The following is a 22,404-nucleotide window of genomic DNA, read 5'->3' as shown; positions in this document are numbered from 1 at the left end:
ACCTAGATTGAGGCTAGATATCAGCAAAAGTTTTCTCACTGTCAGAGCAATATGGCAGTAGAACCAGTTTCCTAAAGAGGTTGTGGGCTCTCCCACACTAGAGACATTCAGAAGAAACTGGTCAGCCATCCAAGTGGGATTGTATAAATTGGTGTCCTGCAACAGTAGTGGGTTGGACCCAATGGTCTTCATGGCCCCTTTCAACTCTACTATTCAATGTTTCTATTATTTCTGTGGTACGCAAAGGCAGTTGTATACATTTATTCTAATCCCATCTATTTTTGTCATTACATCTGGATTGGCAATAGCAGTTAGTTTAATATGTAATTCATTGAAACTGTTCAGGATCAGATTCAGTGGCTTGATATTGGCCTGCTTCACTAAACTTCGGTTAAACCAACCACAATTAGATACTGACCTGATTTGCATGATCAAAACAGCCCATTGTAGGTAGTCTTCTTGAATATTCAGTGCTAGATTGTGGATTGCTCTGTTGTGGAAACCTGGAGAATATGGGTTATATTAGGTTTAAATGACCTTTACATAATGCTAGAATACATGACCACTGTGAATCATGTAAACCAGCCCACTGACTGAGTAAACATCAAAATACAGTTAGTTTAAATGCTTCCAGTCTCCCGCTTTAGCTCATTCTAGGTGATGAAGAGGCACTGGGAGTTCATTCTCATAATACTAAATAATGGCTTGGAGCTAAATATGAACTGGGCCATCCATATACAGGTGTGATGATAATAGATCTCCAGATGTTTTGGACTCCCAGCATTCCTGATAATTTGCCCTAGTGTGAATAGGGACTTCTGGAAGTTGAATTCCCAATCATCTGAAGATCCGCCTTCTGCCTTCCTTTGTATTCATAAGTTTTAAAAAATGTGCCTGGTACTTGTAATAGCAGAAAGTTAAGACATTGTTCTGAAAGCAATTTGAGAAAAAAATGTAGGGAACTCTCAATCTTAAATTAACATTTTATATCCTCACCACCACTGCAGCCCTCCATTTCACTGGAAAATCTGCTCTGGAATGTTTCCCAGACCTCTGGAGCAGGTTTTGAGACTGCATAGGGGACTCCATGGGGTGAGAGAACAGTTTCTGGAGTGCTACAGTTAGCGGAGTGCTACCACTGGATTGTTTTCCCACTCATTAAACTGTGATTAGCCATTAGGTAGAAATAAATGTATTCTCCAGTTAACAATGACAAGCATGCCTGGTTTCACAGGAAGGAGTAGCTTCAGAAACTGGTATTAAATAAAGAATGAGGTCTTGTAGCATTCTGAGAGTTGTTTGCTTTGAGTGTGTTTCACTGCTTGCGAATGCAGCTTGAGTTTTTGTGACATGCTTGAATTGTAGGGTTGTGTTTTTTTGTTTTTTGGTAAAATCAAGTTTGTAAAGTTTGTTACATTTGTTATTTAGTGGTGGATCTGATGGCGGAAACATTTATTTTCTTCTGCTTCAATGTGTGTTCATGTGTGTGTGGGGAAGTGCAAATAAATTAGAGGTGTGGGCAGAGTGCATTTATAACAGTCTCTACATAATTGGAAATTGTACTAAATATATTGAAAATATATAGTGAAAAAGATGGTTATACATGAAATTAAAACAAATCTTAAAAGTTTTTAACTAAGAAGATGAAGAAGGTTTAATGCTGAGTATTTTTAACTTGAGAAAACATTTGTTGAGATGTTGGGAATTTAGACTAAATTAGAATTAAGCATTTTAAAATCCCATTAATTTATGTGGGAAATACTTATTCATATGCTTTTATTAGCTTATTGATCTGGAGATTTTTCTAAATGGATAAAGTCTTAACCTATACTAATATTTACAGTGCAGCACATCATAGCTTGGATTTTTTTAAAAAAATGGGACATAAATGTTTATGCTGCAGAATATTCTGCCCTTCTCTTCTGCAGCCCCCTCTTCCTTATGAAAAGCTACTCCTGAGTTGGGGTATTTTCTGGAATGGCATAGTTTCATGTGCTGTACAGCGAATGAAATTCATCTTCATACTGAAATGAAGATGGTGCCAGCTGAGAGTTCTCATTTAGCTTGACTGCAGTCCCAGCCACTGTGAAGAACTGTCTTTCCTTTTAGTTAGAAATCAGTGAGTGCCAAAGATGTGGGCACTGTGTTGTTGTCTGCTTAGGCATTTGTGGGCACTGTGTTGTTGTCTGCTGATCTAGTTGATGGATAGCTGCAGTTTGGCAACTGAATAATGTAAAAGCCAAAATCCACCATTTATTATTGGATGATGGATTTCATTATGACTGAGTTATATGCATTACTTTGCTTTTAGATACATATTTTATTTGTGCTTTGGTTACTGGACTTTCTGCATACAGATTAACCCTAAATTGTTTTTGTTCTACTTTATTAGGCTTCGCGAACAAGAAAGAAAAGAGGCAGAAGAAGCTAGTCAAAAGGAAATAGAAGAATGGGAGAAGTCCCTTCTATCTCAAGCAGCGCCTTCTCGGATGGAAAACATGTGGGAAATCCCAGCGATTGGCCACTTCCTTTGTTTAGCACAACACATTTTAAACTTGCCTGAAATAGTCTTTTATGAGTTAGAACGCTGCCTTTTGGTGCCTCAGTGTAGTGCTTTTTTATCTAAAATAATGACTTCTTTATTAAGTCCTCCTCATCGAAGGTCTACCTTACATCGAAGGCCAACTCTTCCTTATAGAACTTGGGAAGCAGCACTTAAGCAGAAAGTACAGCAGTGGTATACAGCTGTGGGGCAAACTGACAATCCTGACAGTTGTGCAGAAAAACTTGGTCTTTGTCCTCAGTTTTTTAAAGTCCTTGGAGAAGTTAATCCTCTGGAGGAAAAACCATTTCATGAGCTCCCGTTTTGTCAAAAAGTGTGGCTGTTAAAAGGTCTCTGTGACTATGTATATGAAACACAAAAGGATGTACAAGATGCAGTACTTGGTCAGCCTATCCATGAATGCAGGGAGGTAATTCTAGGTTACGATTACTTAGAACATGCCTATGTTCACTTCCCACAGTTCTGTGGAGCAGATGTACGGATTTACAAACAGAAGCCTTTTCATGCTCCTGAATTTCCAGTTCCTCCCATTAAGGTAAAAAGAATACCACGGATTAAACTGGAGAAAGTGAAATGTGAATATGTCACCAAAAGCAATGGTGAAGTTAAACGTAGTGCTAAAGAAGAACTTTTGCCTCAGACAAAAGCAGAACCAGGAAAAAATCTTTGCTCAACAAAAATCCATTTGGACATCCCAAATGTCATGCCAGAAAAAGAAATGAAATCCAACTATGAAGAGAGAATTCAAAAGAACTGTGACTTTACAACAGATTGCTGTAAAGAAAACAGGGATAAGGTAATTGATCCAGGCGAGTTTGTTGGCTTTGGGGTACCTCTGAGCCCAGGTGAAATCCGGATTGTGGAAAATGGAGAAAGATGTGGTGAATCATCAGTAGTGAAAACAGAGGTCACCCCTTTAAAGGAGAACACTCTTAAAACTTGCCTGGTGCACGTGAATGGGAATCACAGTGACAATCCAGAGAGTAACTGCCACAAAATTGCTAAAGAAGTGACTGCAGAGGATTCTGTAGAAAACAAAACACTGAAGTTTAGTAAAGTGCGAGCAAAGAAGAAGAAGAAGAAGAAAAAGAAGCTGAAAGATATTTTGAATGAAAACCTTCAGAGGAAACGTGAGATTCACCTCCACTCATTTAAATCTTGTAAATCTGAAATTCAGAATAAGTTACTCATGATGAAAAAGAAAGCCAAGCACAAGAAGCACAAGTCTGGTAAGATGATATGCTATGAAGATGATTTGCATGATACAGGTTTCTGTGCACAGCTGGAAAAATTACAAGAGTTGGTTGCTGTTGCATTTAAAATAAACAAAAACAAACAAAACCCCTCACTTGATATTGGCTCTGAAATATGATTCCAGTGAATGTGAGTTTGTCCAGTCCTGATAGTATATTGTAGCATAGCCAGTGAAAAACTAGAGTAAAAAATAAAAACTGATAACCTGATAAGAAGTACTATAGCTTCATCTTTTGGATGTCATTGAAGAATTTTTAGCTTAAAGTTGCACAGTGTCACAGTGTTACTTATAAGTATTTGTATGGCTTTCCCTACAGGGCACATATCAACATTGGAGGAGCAGTTTAGCTTGCAAACTGCTGTGGAGGAAGGGATTCATTTATCCCATCCATTCCCCCAGTGCTCTTCATTTGTCTGGTTACCATCCCCTATAATGCTTGGTACATTTTACCATTAGGTAATGTTTTAATTTTAAAAAAAGAAAGCATTTTGGTGGGCTCAAAATAGAGTCTTCTAGCATCTCCTATTCTGTGAGCATTAAGCAATGGCATTGTGGTTTAGCATACACTTCAATGATTTGTTAGTACAAAAAGGGAGATTGGTGCAATTTCTGTGAGAGATAAACATCATGATGGTTAAAACATTCATATTCAAACTAAATCCTTTTAGTGTGCGTTCAACCATTGAACATTGTTTGGAAGTTACAGGGTTAGAAGTCTTTGCCAACCTGGTGCCCTCTAAATACGTTGGACTGAGATTTGTATCAGCCCTAACCAAGATGGCCAGAAATGTTGAAAGTTGTAGTCCAAAAAGCAAGGCACCAGGTTGAGGCAAGCTATGGTAGAGCATACAGTAGCTTCTTATTGAGAAGAATGGGTTTCGGGAGTCAGAAGAACCTAGTCACAAATGGTGTGCAAGTTACCATTCTCTCCTTGCAAGGGTTATTAGCTTTAATCACTAATTAGGCAATGATCAATTATTCACAATATTGCTCCATAACTAGAATCTGGTGTGGGTTTTCATATTGTGGAAGCTCCTGATTCTGATGCTTTGAATGCCAGTTGCTGGGGATCAAGTGCTGGAAAGGACTTACTGCATTTATGTTCTAATTGTGGGTTTCCCAAGGGGTTGGCCACTGCTGGACTAGATAGGCTTTTGGTATGACCCAACAGGGAATATTTTATATTCCTTGCACAATGGTGGAATATCAGTAGTTATTTCTTCCATGGAGAGGTAGAGAGGCAGAGCAACAGAAGTGAAAGAATTAAATTGTAAAATCTGAGCTTTCCCCAATCAAGGCAGAGGCTTATAATTTGGATAGCTGAATCTAACAGATTTCAACAAGAAAGATGGAGGTGTTTCTAAATTGTTAAACTGTTGTCACAAAATGCTAACAAATCATTATAGCACCGTCCAGGGTGTTATATCCACATAATTTCCACCGTAAGGGTTTTTTTATATTAGTGTGTGTTTACTTGAGTTTTCAGTTTTATCTGACTCTTGTCTACTTGATGCAGACAGTGTTGTCTAAAATACTGATTGCACTCAGGTAAAACAAGCAGGAAACACAAATGCTGGTATTCAGCTGTGTTCTGAAGCTTTGCTTCCACGCAGAGATGTTTCAAAGTGTCAATCTAAGTATTCTTATTCAACAAAATGTAGTAATTCCATACTTAGACTGGGGACCATTTGAATCAGCACAGGATACACAATTCAAAGTATAAATAATTACAAGAAATCATTAGTGTTTCTCCTTTAATACCTCTTAGTATTACCATCTTAAACTAGAGCTGTTGAAACTTAAGTCTAAAGAAACCTTTAACTTCCCCAAAGACTTTACCTGGATTTCTGTCAGTAGTTCATTGGGTCTCTGACTCAGTTGTCTGATTCATCTCTACTCCCTACTGTTCCTTACCTAATATACGCTGTTAACTTTTGACTGAAGATCTCTATTGTACTTTTTTGGCACATACTCTGTCTCAAAGTTTAATTTGTTCTCATCTTGTCCACTTGTAATTCATTTATGCAGAAGATTACTTTAAGATTAGTATAGTATACAAGACTAGAACAGTCAGAACATTGTTAACATACTATTTAAAACAGTTTCATTACTTTCAGTGTACTTTATTTTTCATATCTGTTGTCAGTTTAGGAGTGACATCCCATTCTTAAGCATCCAGGCATATTGTCAAAATACAACTTTTTTCAAACAAATGGACATAGGTTAGCAAGTCAGTTACCTCCGGATCAATGACTACTTCATTTTCTTTGTTAAAATAAGGACAGTGATGAGATATGAGACAATAGGTATCCTCATAATCAGTTTCTTCAGAAATCTTAGTTGCACTAATTAAATCTATGAAAACTACAGTGTATCCCTTTTTGCTTTCCTGAAATTTGACTGATTCCTATAGTACAGTGGTGGCGAACCTATGACAAGCGTGCCACTGTCGGCATGCGAGCCAAGTCGCTCCAGCATCACCCCAGCAGCCGAGCATTGAATAACAGCGCACACAGGGGCCATGAGTAGCACGTCGGGCAATGATGTCGCGAGCTGTGACTCATTAACCATGACTTGTCCGAGCTTTTGCATGGCTGGTCAGTGTGCTGCCAAGGATATATATATATATTTGTTTGGACTGGCTGTTGGTTTTAATACATTTGTTTTTATTAACGCAAGATTTTAGCTTTGAATTTTCTTATGAAAAATGAAAATTTAATAAGATTTAGCAAAGATATGTTCTAATTAAGAGACTGAGATTCTTTTAATGTTGTGCTGTCCCCCTGGCATATTTGAATCTGCAGCATCACATTTAGTTGTTTTTTTCTAAACTAAAATCTCAGTATTCAGGTTTTATTGCAGTGTTGGCACTTTGCGATAAATAAGTGGGTTTTGAGTTGCAGTTTGGGCACTCGGTCTCTAAAAGGTTCACCATCACTGCTATAGTACTTTGTTTTGATTTTTTTCTGGAGGGCTGTTTTGCATAATTTATAGAGAAATCATTTTTCGACAGCCTGAATAAATTTAAGGCAGCAATAGAGATAATATGTACCTCACCTGAAAAAACTACTTGGGAGAAATCTCAAAATTACTACTACTTCTGTTTTGGTAATAAAGTAAATGGAGCGCCTGAGCAGCTGCTGAGTGCAGGAATATTTTTAACACATCAGTGGAGCACACAGCTCTTTTCCTACAAAAGCTGATTTCTGATTAACCCAAACTCTCTGTTTAACAACTGAAATTTGAAAAACCTTGCTGATCTTCCAGAAGATCCAAACATACCTTCTCTCCTCTCATAGCATAGAATATTTCTCAAATGGGACAGGATAATACAGTATTCTCACCTGCTGTAGTAATATAAAGAAATATTTTGACTGGTCATTGCAGTTAATATACTAGAATATTTTAATGTGTATTGACTCTGTATTTAATGTCATGTTTCAATTTCATGCACCAACTAAGAGAAAGGTATAAACATGCCCTTTTGATCTCTTAGATATTTGTTTCTATACATCTCACCTTCCACATCTTTGAAAAGACAGGTTTACGGGACTCTGCAGACATTAGACAGACACCAAATGAAGGATTATAGAGACTTTCTACCAAACTCTGCAGTTGAAGTTAGTATTCAAAGGCACTAAAATAAAGAAGGGCTCTCAGAACAACAAGTTGCAGTATGGAATAGTCATCCTATTCAGGAATAGAGCTTCTCAGTTCACACAGTTTTATGCTTTGCGCTCTTCCCAATACTTAGTAAACATTTCCTCACTGCAAAGCATACTGAGTCCTTGTTGGGCTCTTCAGGATCCACTTTCCCTTTAGGGTTTTTTTCCCCTTTCCCTCTCCCCTCCCCCCCTCTCTGTACTTCTGTAATTCCTGTGATTCTCCCAGACCTGTTAATACCTCACTCTTGGGTATAAATGAAGCCATTTTAGCCACATAAGGATTAGCATTTAGATAATTCTGTTTGCTGTTCATGTGCATGAGTGTTTTGTGTGGGTATCATGTTCAATAATACTTCTAAATAGTTCTGAGGAATAGAATTTGAAAGGCCTTCTGTTTTGGGACTTGCTTAATAGGGCATCAACAGATATGGCTCCTTCCTCAGTTCTGACAGCAGAACCTCCAAAAGTTCCGTATAGAAATCCATGCAAACATAAAATCAGATGGCTTTCCTGCAGTGGGCTCCCAGCTGTACTGGCTACTATAACACATGCACATTTTGCTCTCTTCCTTGTTCCCATGCTGCATCTTCAGTCTGATGCCTGATGCTTTTGTTAATCAGTCATTCATATTGTCTGTTTGTTTAATTGAGCAGTAGTGCACCCTGGAAAAATAGCTGCATCTTCTCTGATGATAGTTTGTTTTCTATGATCCCTAAGTAGTTAAGGTTGGTATTCATTCTCCGTGGGGTTGATAAGAGAGAAATACTCTGTTCTGTGCTGTTGTGAGGTAGAATAATAAAGGGAGTAAAATTATCTTTAATACAGGATTATTAAATTTATTGTGGGAAGAGTACATGCCATTTCACAGAGAGAACTGAAGCACAAACACCCAGCAGCTACTCCGTTGTATGCACATTTACAATGGATCTCTTTCTGAATACAAATGGACTTAGGAGGGTGGGGGCGGTTTGTGATGCCTGTTGCCAGTATATCACTATGTGGCTGGTTGCTTTTGTTGAATACATCTTATTTGCTCTTTTTGATGACTCAAAGTAAGTTACCGCTGTTAGGGGATTTTCAGCTCCTGTCAGTTGTGCAATGCAAAGGTCTGGGGATGTTTGTCTTGTGTAAAGCTTTTATGTGTTGACTTCTGAGAAGTAGACTGTTCAGTCTAACACAGGTAGACCAAAAAGAGACCGTGAAATGCAACTATGCATGGGGTGAGTGTGCGTGCGTGTGCATGTAGTATGTTTAGAAACTTTAAAATGTTTTTAAAAGCATATTTAGCGTTAACAGCACCAGTAGTTTGGCCTGTGTGACCTTTGGAACTTTACAAATATTAAGTGTTTATACATGGAGTACTTTTTATAATATGTTGGTTCACAACATGGAATTGAGTGAAAGGATGTATTTAAATGTTAAATTAACTGATATGTCTAGGGTGTGTGTGGTTTTTTTTTAAATGCTGCAAATACTCCATGGATTCAAGTAGCCACCTGGAGAGATACTTATAACTCTGAAACAGTGTTGCTTGCTATGAATTATTGTCACAGTTTAATTTTCAATCCATATATAATTTGATAACCCTCTTTTTTCCTTCAAGGAAAGAAATCCATATCTAAAAAAGCAATTACAAAGAAAAGGAAATCTGTCACGAAGCCTCCTGTTCCAGAATTTCAGGTAATTTTCTGTTGGTTTTAATCAGTTTAAATTAATTTGCTTGAATGATTTTAGTAGCTTTTACCTCATGCAGTAGTAGTCTGAAAATAAAGAGCATTTTCTGGTTTTCTCATGGGATGAATGATCAGATTTAAGCTGACTTCATAGTCATCTGTTGATTCTGGTAGTACTTACTATATTACAGGATTCATGCTAGAATAAAAACAGCTACAATTTGAAGATGCACATACAGTTTTATGCATGTGGAGTTATATTATAAATTGCTGCCATTGCTCATTAAGTGAGTTTAAAATACTTCATACAAGTAAAATAATAGCAAACTCATTCCCAGAGTGTGAAGCATTATTATAAAGTAGCAACAGAAGAGGGAGATATTAGCAGGCTTGAAGGAAGAGAAGTACACAATTTTTTTAGGGGAAACAATCCTAAAAGAGGAAGTAGCCCCCAGAAGAGCCCAGTGGATACTGAGCATGCTTAGCAAGAATGGAATGCTGACTGACTCATGGCAGGGGATGGAACAAGATCTTAACGTAAAATGCATGGCTGGGAGCTTGAGCAGGAGTATACCACATAGCAGTATGTTGAGGCAGGATCCACTTGCCTCTGCTAATAAAATTTATAATCTTTGAAAAAAAGATACTGTTCCTAAATTCTGCCCTTCTTATAGACACAGTGCCTTTATCTTTCTGATTTCATTATTGATAACTCATATACTATGCACATGCATCAAATTATGTTATTTAGAATAGAATGGAAGCCACTAGTGAAACATTTTTGTGCAATCTTTACAGGTCCCTGCTCTCTCCCAGAGGTACTTGTGAATAGAAACTCAGGCAATCATTGTATGTGATTTACAAATCATGTAAGTCACATGCTGAAATTACAGAGAACCATTCAGTGAGCATCCGTCTATTTGGCTGGAAAAAAGTCATTTGAATTAATCACATACCTAAAATCTTTCCATCCATCCACCTTTCAAATTAGAATTACTTGGAATCTTAGTTACTTAAAATGTTGTGCCTTATCCCTTAATTTAATTGGATGGAAATGAAGCTATTCATAATTTGTGTAGTATTCCTTATAAATTAGAATGTGCATAAAATCAGCAGTCTGGAAAACTAAGGCTACAGTCCTAAAATTATTTTGCTGGAAGTGAGTCTCCTTGAAATTAGTTAGATTTCTGGGTTAAAACAGTTTAAGATTGGCATATAAAAGATTCATGATCTTTGACCAACTGACTTGATTGGAACTGATGATAATGACAAGGCCTTAGGAGCTGAAACATTATGAGATCTGCAAAAGGCATTACATTTTGATGGTCTTTCATGTATTCGCTTTTCAAGTGCTAATTTTGTTTGTTTGTGGTCAAGCTGTTTCTCTGCAACAATCAGAAACAGTTTAAGAGTAATTGAATGCAGTTCAAATTTCCAGCCAAATTTTCAAGTGAAGAAAGTACAAGAAGTAACACTTTCAAGTTCACCATTGAAATGAAGAAAGCAAATTGAAGATTTTCTTTTCTCAATCACTTTAATCTATTTACTGGCTCAGTGCAATAGCACATAACGTATTCAGTTGACTTGTACTGAGTTTAGAATGCTTGGAGATATGCTGGAATTAGTGATGTGGGTGGGTTGTAGATGGGAGCATAATGTTTTCCAAATGTACAAATATTGTAGTAAATATATTGCAAGTATTAAAGACATGTGAAAAGGTATGCGAGGCTGTAATCCTACAAAATTAATACAGAACCAAACCTCATAAGGTATTTAATGCTGAGAAAACATGCATAAGATTGTGCTACAGTTACCTTTTTTTAATCTTTGCTTGATTTTAATGTTATCTTTTGTTTTCTTATTTCAGCTTATTTGCACTAATCTTGATGAACTCAGGGAATTAATTAGAAAAATTGAGAGTGAACTCAAAGATGTGGAAAATATTAAAAAGAAATCGGTATGTGTTTAAATTTTATTTTGCCTTTGTTTAAAATAACATATGGGGGGCAAGAAAATCCAGAATTTATTTATTAAAAATCATGTGTTTATTTTTACATGTTCAAACCTTCAAAGTACTCTCCATTTGATGCAATATACTTATCAAGATATTTTTTCCACTTCTCAAAAACAGATTTTGAACTTGTTGTTTTTGATGCCTTTTAGTGCTTCTGCCGTTTTTTGTTTCACCTTTTCCACATTGGCAAAGCTTTTCCCTTTGAGGACTTCTTTCATCTGGGGAAACAAAAATAGGGAAGGTGGGACACAAAGGTCATGCCATTGTTGGTCAAAAACTGCTGAACATTCAGCTGAACAAAATTTCCCTACCACATGTTTGTGTAAATCAGCCATCACAAAATAGGCAAATGCATTGAAAGAGTGCCCCCCCACACAAAAATAAAATAAAATAAAATAAAATAAAAAACCCTCACTGAAACCAAGCACAGCCTCTCACAGCAACCCAGCTGGATACACTGATGCAGATGGGTTCCTAGAACACTCACCTAGCAGGGGCAGCCTGTACTACAAGGGGTCCACCCTGCAGAAGATAACATCTGGGGGTGGGGTTGCCCCTCATATTAGAATGTTTTGTAAGAAACCTCTATTGTAGGCATTTTACTTGTACCTTCTTAGTAATTAAATTAATAATGGCGCATGTTAAAAATGTCATGATTTTTCTTTACTGGTTTTTAGTCATTAACTTAGGAAGAAAAGCAATTTCATATTAGTGTTTGAGCATTACTTCTGATGACTAGTGATGCAAAGATTGGCCCAGAATCTAGGTCTCTTGGACTCACCGGGCTTCTTTCCTGCATTTGACCTAGAAAATGGGTCAAGTCCATGAACAGGAACACTAGCAGACCCCTTCTTTGTGTTGAATGATTCTCCTGCTAAATATACAATCTCCACCCACCAAGCACGATGTGCACCAACCACAGCCAGTGCTAGATGCACGTGGGCACTCCCTGCTGCCACTTGCAGTGTGTGTGCACTGCCCACCAACACAGCGCTTGTGCAGTCCCCCTGTGCACCTGACATTTGGTCAAAGTCGGTCTCTCCTGTCTCCCACTTGGCATCTGCATAGGCTTGTACATGTATGCACTGATGTAATACTGTACAGAGTTCTTACTTATACTGTAGGTGTCTTCTTTTTGGTCACTAGGTAATGCCCCAGACATCACAGGAGTTTGACAAGTGCATGGGGAATGGGTTTGGGATATGCATGCAATGAAACCAGCTTGTGCAGCATTTGCAGCATGTTTGCAAAGCCCATAAGTCACATCCGGGTTGCTAAACTGAGAAAATCCAACAGATTCCCACTTCCAAACCATATTTCTCATACATTACTATCTAGGGCTTTTTTGTTAAATAAAACTTGTGACTTGCACTGTAAACAAGCACAGTTTGTTCCCTCACCTTCCTTTCTGTCTTTTGAGTTCTCCTTTCTTTCTGGTTTTATCTATTTCGTGAAATTTAAATTTTAAGTTTTCTGGACAGGGACCATATAACTTTTGCAGGCTGCCTAGCACACTGCTGGTACTCTACAGACATTACAGTTTTGCTTCTCCCTCTGAACCTAAGGGGATCAGAGATTCCCTAAAGGTTAGTTCTGGTAATCATTATTTCATCTGGCATTATAATGAAATAAAAGTTAACTGCATCATTTATCATGGATCTGCTGATGTCTTAGGACAAAGCTGGGGAATGTGTGGCTCTCCAGATATTATTGGGATACATAACCTATCAGTTCTATCAGCATAGGCAGTGGTGAGACTTGATGGAGGTTGCAACCTAACAATATCTGGAGGGCCACACATTCCCTATCCCTGTCATAGGGGGGAATAAACTAGTAAATAAACCACCCAGAGAGCCCTCTGGGCTATTGGGATGGTATATAAATGCAATTAATCAATCAATAGATAGATAGGAGACAGGATCCTACACAACTAATATTAGAATAACTGCTCAGGATAGCATCCTCTTGAACTAGAAGAATTTGGAAATATTGTTAGAGTGATCAGAGGAAGAAAAATTATTCACCACAGTAAATACCTTTTATTGCTGCAAAGCATGCTATTCATGTAGCCAAGGGGTGGACAGAAAGTAGACCTCCAGGCGTTTGGGACTCAAGTTCCCAGCATTTCTGACCATTGGTTATGCTGGCAGGAACTAATGGGAATTGAAGTCCAAAACATCTGGTGATCTACCTTTTATCTGTCCTGCTGCAGCCTCCTGAACTTTTTAAAATAGTTACAGCTTCAGAAAGAATCTGAAGCTGTAACTAAACTGCTGCTTTAGAGTTTAAATTGAATAGATTTGTTGTATGGAATAAAAGAATATATTTGCAGTGCAATTGCTGCCCAAATTAGTTTGCTATCTTAATTCTGTGCTGTATATAATGGTCTTGAATATATGTTATGCACTTTCATGGGAAAGAACTAGAAGCTGAAATGGAAAATGGATCTCATTCCATTCAAGAACTAGTGGTAGAAATAACATATGACGTAAGATTGGCAAATCACAGGTATTGATTTCTATATTTTTCATATTTTTGAATTCTGTTAAAATACAGATTAGCACACTAGTTTTATGCAGGTTTATTCAGAAGTAGGGCCCATTGAGTTCAGTGTAAGTATTCTATTTCAGTCCACAAGCATAATATCCTTCTTTTCTAAGCACTTTGGAATCTCTACAAACAGCTGCTGCCTGTTTTTTGTTTGCAAGATGCTATAAACTTCAAGCAGGCTCCATCTAGTTAAATATTCACCTACAATAGCTATATATGACTGTTTGTCATTCCAAATCTTTATCTAAGCTTCAGACCATGTTTTTCTTCATTGCTTTGAATTTAGATCTCTTATCTCTATTTTCACAAAACACTATTTTCAAACACCAATTCTAAGTCTCCAGGAGTTCTCATTATTTTTTTAAAGATATTTAGAACTGACACTTCATTGGCAGTGCCAGTATGGCTACCCATATCCTATGAACATGGATGACCCTCATCTTCATGTTCCTTTTGTCCTGCTGTAAATCCCCAACTTTATAATGGATAAATGTACTATAATAAATACAGTATTTTCATATTTACAGGGCAGGTGGTATCAGCGAAAACAAGCTGTAAAGGAATTACATTGTACTCTGATACGACTGCTAAATGAATTGTTACCATGGGAACCAAAACTAATGAAGGCTTTTCAAAGAAACAGGTAATTAGCTGGATCTTTTGACAAAAACCTTGTCTCCAACTTTACACAGGAAATGTGTAAATGTGTAGCCAGATCTCTTATTTTCCTAGTAAGAATTATTCAGAATTGTGGATATTAATGCTTACCTCTGATGTTCTTTGAAGGTCTCGATTAAAAAAGGACTATGATGACTTCAAAAGGCAGCCAGATCATGATAAATTTACTAGAGAACAGTGGACTAATGAGGATAGTGAAGTGAATGCTTGCAAAGACATTTCCATTGCATTAACCAGTGAGTCTTCAGAGCATACCAAGTCTCTGAGAAGTGATTATACAGATGCAGGTAGGTGTTTTCACTAGTTATTGTGAATGCCTAGATATATTAAAGCAGTTCATATTTGGGAAACTAGACTTTTTACCAACATTAAACTTATTTCCCTTTTTATAAAAGCAAAAAAAAGTATATAGTTACTCTGGTTCAGGGATATTGTGAAGAACTGAGCAGGATTTTAAGGTGAACACAGCCTGCTCAGTCCTCTTAAAGGTGCTATTCCTTTCTCTCTGGGCAAGGGAAATTCCAGGCCCTTTAGAAAAAAAATAAGCTTAGCCAACACCTGCTGCCTCCTCCTCCAACTCTTGGATTTAGAGGTAAGGAGAAAGTAGTCCCAGCAGCAGTTGGGAGGTAGGTGCGTTGTGAGAACATTCCAGTGTTTTATAAGGATGTGTTTGGAACACTTGCAAAAGGTTGGCCTTCTCGTTTGTACATTACTACTCTAGTTACTTAAAAGATTCACCGACTAAAGTAATTTATTTATTTATTAAAACATTTTTATGCCACCCCATTCGCCGAAGCCTCGGGGCGGCTTACAACAATAAATTAAAATAATTATAATCTTAAATTAAAAAAATATAAACATTAGGTTAAAAATACAAAAATACAATATAAAATAAGCCACCCTGGCCAGATAAAATCCAATAATATTAACAGTTAAAATGCCGCTTAAATAAAAAGGTCTTCGCCTGGTGCCGAAAAACAAATAACGACGGCGCCAGGCGGACCTCTCTGGGGAGCACATTCCATAACTTAGGCGCCACCGCTGAGAAAGCCCTCCTCCGAGTAGCCACCCTCCTAATTTCTTTCACGGAGGGCTCCCGGAGAAGGGCCTCTCCCGCCGATCTCAAGGGGCGGCTGGGCATATATGGATGTAATTTGTACTGTAGAAACTTTTTCTGACAAATGTCCATATGCATTGACTTCACGCCTTGGCAAACCTATAATTTTGATTCTTAATGAAGTTAAATTAAACTGGATATAGATTAAGTTACTGTTTATAGAACCTATGTAATTAGCATCTGTTAGGATTAAATCATTGCTAGTATTTTGAAACCTCTTGTTTATTGGGTGGTATGGCAGTGTAAGCTTTTTGTTATTTCAAAGCACTAGTAAATTGATTAAAAGTTTGATTTTTGCTTTTTAAAACACTATTTCTTTGCTTTTTTTTCCTCTGCAGAAAACTTGAAACCATCAGAGATGGATCTTGCTGCAGGAAAATCCAAGCCACTAAAAAAAGACCTGACTTACCGAGAAATACAAAAGGCAGTGCCTAAATCTTTTAAACGCCAGTCCAAGCAAAACTGTTACCTAGATGAGAGCACAAATGAGTTTTTACCAAGGAAAAGGTTCAAATTAAGCACAACTGATACCACAGTTCATGGTATAGACAACGATCTGTCAATCGATACTTGTTTAAATCAGCAAATCGAATCCTCATCTTTAGAATCATTGGATATGACAGACTCTACAGCATCAATATCGAACTTAATAAAAGGGACCAAGCCTATACAAGCCTTGCTTGCTAAGAATATTGGGAACAAAGTGACCTTAACAAGTCAGCTGACACCCACTGCAGGTAGAAGCATTTCTACTTCTGAAAAACTGATTGTGTCTACCATGAGTTCTTCCCCGGTTAAACCAGTGTTGCCCTGCCAGACCAGTTCAAAGAGTCCATTACAGGTGCTGTACAAGATGCCTGGTGGCCACTGTATGCCAGTAGACTTGCAAAGCAATTCAATGAAGATTCAGATGCAGCCTGTGGTTGACTGTAAACCAGGAGAAAAAACCACAGGAGAGAAAATCATGCAGCAAGTCCTTATTTTGCCTAAAAATTTTCTTATCCATCACAAAGAAACTAAAAGTGGGGCAAAAGAAATCCAGCCATTGCAGCAAAAGACTACTGAGCAGTCCTGTCTCACTCTTCCACAGCCAACAGCTGTCAACACTACTTTAGCATCTGTCCTTCCAACATCTTCTGTAAATGCTGCTGCTGCTGCCTTTCTGCCCACACATTTTAAAAAGAATACTACCCATTTGCCACAAGGAGCTAATGCTGTGAGCCGATTTTCAACATTGCCCTCTATAACCTCCACCAGTAATGTATTAGCATCAGTGGTGAAAATGAGCCAAAGTGAGACTACTAAAACCAAGACTATAATTTCAGCTGCCTCATCCCCTGTTGCTTCACCCACTGTTTCCTCAGCAGTTCAGGCATTGACAACAACTCTACCACCAAGTGTTTCTGCTTGCACCAGCGGTGCCTCCCCAAGACTGGCATCCCCTCCAAAAAGCGCTGACGATGGTGAAGCTAAACAAGAACTGAAAACAATATGTATCAGAGATTCACAATCCATCCTTGTTAGAACACGAGGTGGGAACACAGGTATTGTTAAGGTGCAGACAAATTCTGAGCAGATTTCCCCAAATAACTTATCTCCAAGTTCTGTTTTCACATATGCACCTCAGCTTCAGGCCTTTTTTGTGCCAAAAGCCACACAGTTGTCAACCTCTACCTTTCAGACTGTAACAACTGCCATACCCAGTTTTCCAACAGCTGTCCAATCTTCTCCAACAACTTCAGCTTCCATTCCAACTGTTCCTGCTTCTGTAAACCAGGTAATGGGGAAAAACATGATGCTTACATTTGGGCAGCCTCATAACAGTGGCTCTGTATGTCATGGAATGCAAAAAACTGTACACGCGTCTTCCCCGACCTTTTTGTCTCCCATGTCGTCTAATGTTGTCATTCCAGCACCACCAAACAGCTCAGTTAATGCAGTTAGCATTTCTCCAGGAAATATTGGGCAGAATGCCACATGTACTACCCAGGCTCCTTTTATTAATCAAGTCAGTGTGAATAATACAAAATATCCTGTTACACAGCCTGAGGTTACGCCCATAACTAATGGAAATATGATGAGTGGGGCTCAAATTCAGAAACTTATGTTGGTCACAAATCCCCCCCTTCTTCCCGCTTGTGGAACTGCAGGAGTCAGTCTAATCCCTGCGCCAACATCCACTGGCATTACAGCACAGAAACTGGTTTTTATTAATACTCCACTTGCCAATATTCATCCAAATGCCAGTTTAACTGCAGAATCATTTAAACCGACCTTCCCTCCTTCCCTGGGCAAAACATATGTTAAAAGCACAGAGCAGCCTCAGTTAGTTTTGATTCCATCTACTGTGGGAACATCAATAAAAGTAAATGCAGCACCAACAGTTTCACAGATAAAAGATGTGAAAATTGGACTTAACATTGGTCAGGCCATTATAAATAGCACAGGTAATGCTCAGAGTGTTCCACCAATTCACGTTATGCAGTCTACTGCTCCAAAAGGTGCAGAAGAGAAAAATAGCCAGGGTGTTATCTTGCCATTTTCAACAAGCAGTGGTTTGGTTCCTGTATGCCCTGATCCTCCATGTCAGAGTATTACACCTGTCAGAGAGTCTCTGACTGATTCAGCAAGTGTATTGAATATACCTACAGTAACAACTAATTCATGTTTAGATTCTGCTTCTGTGGCATTGAGTGGAGCTACTACTGGAACACGGCCTACTGTTTTGGATGGTGGAGTAGATACTTTGACAAAAGTTACACCAGTTTTAACTCCTCAAATGCGTACCTCTAATGTTGGAAGTACGATGGCTATATCAACTGTGAAAACAGGGCACCTTGCTTCATCTGTACTGATTTCAGCTACCCAACCAAGTTTATCATCTGCTTTTCAGTTACCAGTTACAGTTGCCTTGCCTGGAGCAGTGAATGGTGCCCCCAAAATGATACACACAGTCCCTCAACTGCCAGCAGCCTCACCTGCTGCACAGTGTATGCCCCTTTCAAAAGGTCAACAGTCCCCATTAGTCCAATTTCAACCACCAGGAATTTCATCGGCAGTGCCAACCAATGGAAGTACTCAGAAACCACAAACTGTATTGCCTCCTAATGCACCAAATACAAGTAAAGTAATCAGTTTTAATAATTTATTTCCCCTACCTTCTCAACTATTGCCTCCTAATTTTGTAAAGCCAATTCCTGCTTTCAGTTGTGCCCCTGGTGCCTCTACCACTCAAACTGTTCCAGCTTCACCATCCATTGTTAACAATTTGGGAGGACAGTTGAATGAATCCTGTATCCAACAGAAAATAATTATTAACACGTGTACCCCTTTGGCACCTGGAACTCAGATAATGATCAGTGGTACTCGGTTCATTGTTCCACCTCAGGGCCTTGGAGCTGGCAGTCATGTTCTTCTTATCTCTACAAATCCAAAACTTGGGCCTCTTTTAGCTGTTAGCAATGGCCATGGATTTCAAGGTGGGCCCCATGCTGCTTCCACTGCTCAGAAGACTACACAAGTGTCAAGTAATACATCAAGTTGGCAACCATCAAAACAGCCTTTGAAAAGCTCTACCAAAATTGTGAACTCTCTGGGGACTGCAAACGCCCTGCCTATCGTCCATGCAACACCACAGATGGTAAACACTGCTACAAAACCAGGTACTCCGTCATTTGCAACAACACTGCCTACATCCCTGGTAACAAGCACCCCATCTACTACTGTAGCTAAAACAACAGTTCATGCTACTCAGACTGGTAATTCGCAGCTACAAAGCAGTAGCTCTGTATTGCATCTGGATACATCTATCAAAAAACTTATGGTCAGCCCAGAAGGAGCCATTTTGAATGCTATAAAGACTCCAACATCTAAAACTTCCTCTCAGTCAACCTCCTTCACTCCTGACATAGTTTCTACAACCAGAAATCCTGCTGTTGTCTTCCCAAATTTTCTGAAGTCCAGCATAGGTGTACCTGACACAGCTGCATCTTGAACTTAAAGTAAATGAGCCGTTAAACTGTTGGGCATTCTTTTGAGTACGACATTAATTTATAATTGTTAGAAATTCTTATGCTGTTTTTTGAAATATACCATACATGGGGCTGATGTGCATGAACCCAAGGCATGTAATGACCACTCTTGAACAGATAAAAACTGCCAGGTAGAGAACTGGACTCTTTTACGTGCCACTGGAAACTCATGGGTTGAATGGTTTCAGCATTCTGCACATGTTGCACATATCAGCTACCCAGTTTTCCATTAACTGGGGACTGATACGCGCTCAATTTTAAAATACCTACCATGTGCCCAAGGGTTTATGTGCATAAGGCTGTAGCTGATTTTCTACAGAAAACTTCATAGCATTGTAGCTACTTTCAATTTTTTTTCCTAAGTGGGGAGTAAACACCTCTTTAAATACTTTAAAGACCTGTGCTTTCTAAGGGTTTTTTTAATTGAAGAGGTGGAAAATGTCCATCTGTTAAGATATGTTGTAGGAAGCAATGTTTGACTCTTGACTAGTACATTTACAGGGATATGTTTTTTTCCTCACAATTTAGAAACTTTCCCATCTTGTTTATAAATAGTGTAGTACACTTTGGGGAAAATTTACTTAATTTTTTTTAATAAAAAGCATATTTATGCATTTAAAATGCAGTCTATGGTGTAAAATTGTACATATCCCTGATTCCCTAACAGTATGTACTAAAATCTGTGTAAAAAGAACTACTCTGTCTTATTTATGTTTTGTTTACATAATGTATAGTTTTTTAAGTATTTTAGTAATTTTGGACAAGTGTACTGTTTAGCAATAATGCAGAAGAATCTGCATGTAATAATAAACAAAGTTGCTGTATTTCTGCTTGATAATACTGTATCAATGTCATTGTGTAAAAGGGATACTTGATAGCACAAGGTTATGTATGTATGTGCATTAAGAAATTAAAGATATTGGGGTTTACACAAATGCTGTGGGCCTAAGCACACTTAGCCTTAGCACACTTAGCCTAGCGGGATTTTCATGGCTATGGTTTTGACTTTCCACCATTCCATTTTTTTCTTACAGCTTTTCTCTAAATAATTTCTAACCCTGTCTTCAAGTTTATAAAATTGTAATTATCAGGACTTGGTACATTATACAGGGTATGAAAAGAATCACTTTCATATTTTGAAAATGTTTACTGAAATCTGTTCATTTTGGGAGGCAAAATAGTGCACAAGTATTTTAGTAATTTTGGACAAATTACAAGACCTTTTCATTGTTACGTCTTTGGTACAAAGGTAGAGAAACCCAAACACTGGGACTTAGAGGCTTTCTAGCAAATACAGTAATAAGAAAGGATGGACTACAATAGTTGCAGGGTAGAAAAATTAGAGAGACTGTTCAAAATGCTATTTCTAAGTCACAATAGTCAAAGTCTTTGATGAAGGGCTTCACTTGGTAACATGAGGGAAGATAAGTAAAATACTTGGACTGTCTGACAGCCATTTTAGAATGAAGGAAATGTGCCTGAATTCAAGAATGAATGTAAGGAAGTGAGGTAACTAAGAACCTTTCTCTTCATGAGTTGCTTGTGACTTGTGGCTCTTTAAAGCTGTGTATCTGAGTCAATAAATGCAAGTCTTAAACAATTTAGGAAAAGTAGAAATGTGCTTAATGCTCATATATATTTCATTTAATTTTAAAATTTGGACTTAGTATATTTGCAAGAGTAGACTGTCTCTAGCAAAGGTTAAGCAGAAATGTCAACAAAATTGTCCTAAATAGATTTTTCTCTAGCTGGTTTTCTTTTTACCTGAGACACTATGCTAGGCAATGAGTTATAGCCAAGAATTCCCTTTTTGGTTAGTGGTGGGAGACTTACTCATGTTGTGATCAGTGACTACCAGATTGTTGTTGAGTATTATTAAAGAGAATGTTTGGGATTATATAGTGTCGGGCTCTGAACAGCTGCCATAAGCACTTTTTTGGTAGAAAGATGGGATATAAATTAAATAGCAGTATATTATAGGCACTTAAACATTCTGCTTATAGATAGAGAACTGAAATGTAGAGCCTGTACTCAGAGGTGGGCATGAACTGAAGCCTAAGAGAGTCTGTTATATTTACATCAGATTCTACTTGTCCTTAATGTGTTCAGTCTCTGGCTTTGAAGAAGAAGTGTCTCCTCTTTTGCCTTGAACTTTAGCACATCCTCAATAGTAGGAAAGTAGGTTGTTAGAATGACACTACAGAGATATCAGAGACATCTTTGCCTTCCTGCACATGTGGAAATTAAACTCCCACACGTACGCTGCAGTTACCACAGAGATGGGTGTCCCTAACCAAAGATATGTTAGCTAGTGTTACACTATTGGAGGGGGGTGTTTCACATTGATTTATATGGTCCCCTATCTGGTGCTGCTTTTATGCTTTTGCTGGTGCCCCCCCCCTCATGCCAACCTGGGCATTATAGTGTACATGATGACTTCCTTGTGCCATGCAAGCTATTGGATTTGGTCACACGATGATACAGGTGAATAAAGTCCACTATTACCCAGTCTTGAAGAAGTGTGGCAACTCCTGAGGCAATCAATTGGCACTGCTTAAAAGCTGGAGGTTAAAATAGGGGTTGTTTGCCTGACAAAACAACCCACTGAGAATAATTTAATATTTAGGCTTCATATGCACCCACTGTTGTATGTGGTTGTGTTGTATGAACCAGCAAGCACAAGCTAAGCAATTCAGCCTGTTCTAGAGTTATGTGAGGATTGTTTAACTCTTGAGTGACTCATGCTCACTGGATTTACACAACATAACCCCCAAGTGGGTGTTGCATATACTACTTGGTACCCACAGATACAGCATCTCATTGTGAGCTAAATAATCCATGATGAGCTGTGCCGTATT

The 22,404-nt window shown here is 38.2% G+C and overlaps 1 protein-coding gene across 6 annotated transcripts in view; it reads left to right on the top strand.

The window, feature by feature from the left end:
• The window catches only part of KIAA2026 (KIAA2026 ortholog), a 51,968-nt gene extending 30,823 nt beyond the window's left edge, over nt 1-21,145 (top strand). For 3 of the 6 annotated variants that reach the window (XM_044446196.1, XM_044446194.1, XM_044446197.1), the window contains 6 exons: nt 2,393-3,792; nt 9,087-9,163; nt 11,024-11,113; nt 14,248-14,363; nt 14,507-14,685; nt 15,851-21,145. In XM_044446196.1, the coding sequence (XP_044302131.1) occupies nt 2,393-3,792; nt 9,087-9,163; nt 11,024-11,113; nt 14,248-14,363; nt 14,507-14,685; nt 15,851-19,509 (5,521 nt within the window). In that variant the 3' untranslated portion in view covers nt 19,510-21,145. The remainder of the gene's footprint in view (nt 1-2,392; nt 3,793-9,086; nt 9,164-11,023; nt 11,114-14,247; nt 14,364-14,506; nt 14,686-15,850) is intronic. The other 3 variants (XM_044446198.1, XM_044446199.1, XM_044446195.1) reach the window with 3 other exon arrangements.
• The last annotated feature ends 1,259 nt before the right edge of the window (nt 21,146-22,404 follow it).

The sequence above is a fragment of the Varanus komodoensis genome, unplaced genomic scaffold (assembly GCF_004798865.1).
Source record: "Varanus komodoensis strain SLA01 unplaced genomic scaffold, ASM479886v1 scaffold5, whole genome shotgun sequence".
In the NCBI taxonomy this organism is placed as follows: Eukaryota; Metazoa; Chordata; class Lepidosauria; order Squamata; family Varanidae; genus Varanus; species Varanus komodoensis.
Note: the sequence above shows the minus strand (reverse complement) of the source record. Positions and strands in the feature narration are given on the sequence as shown.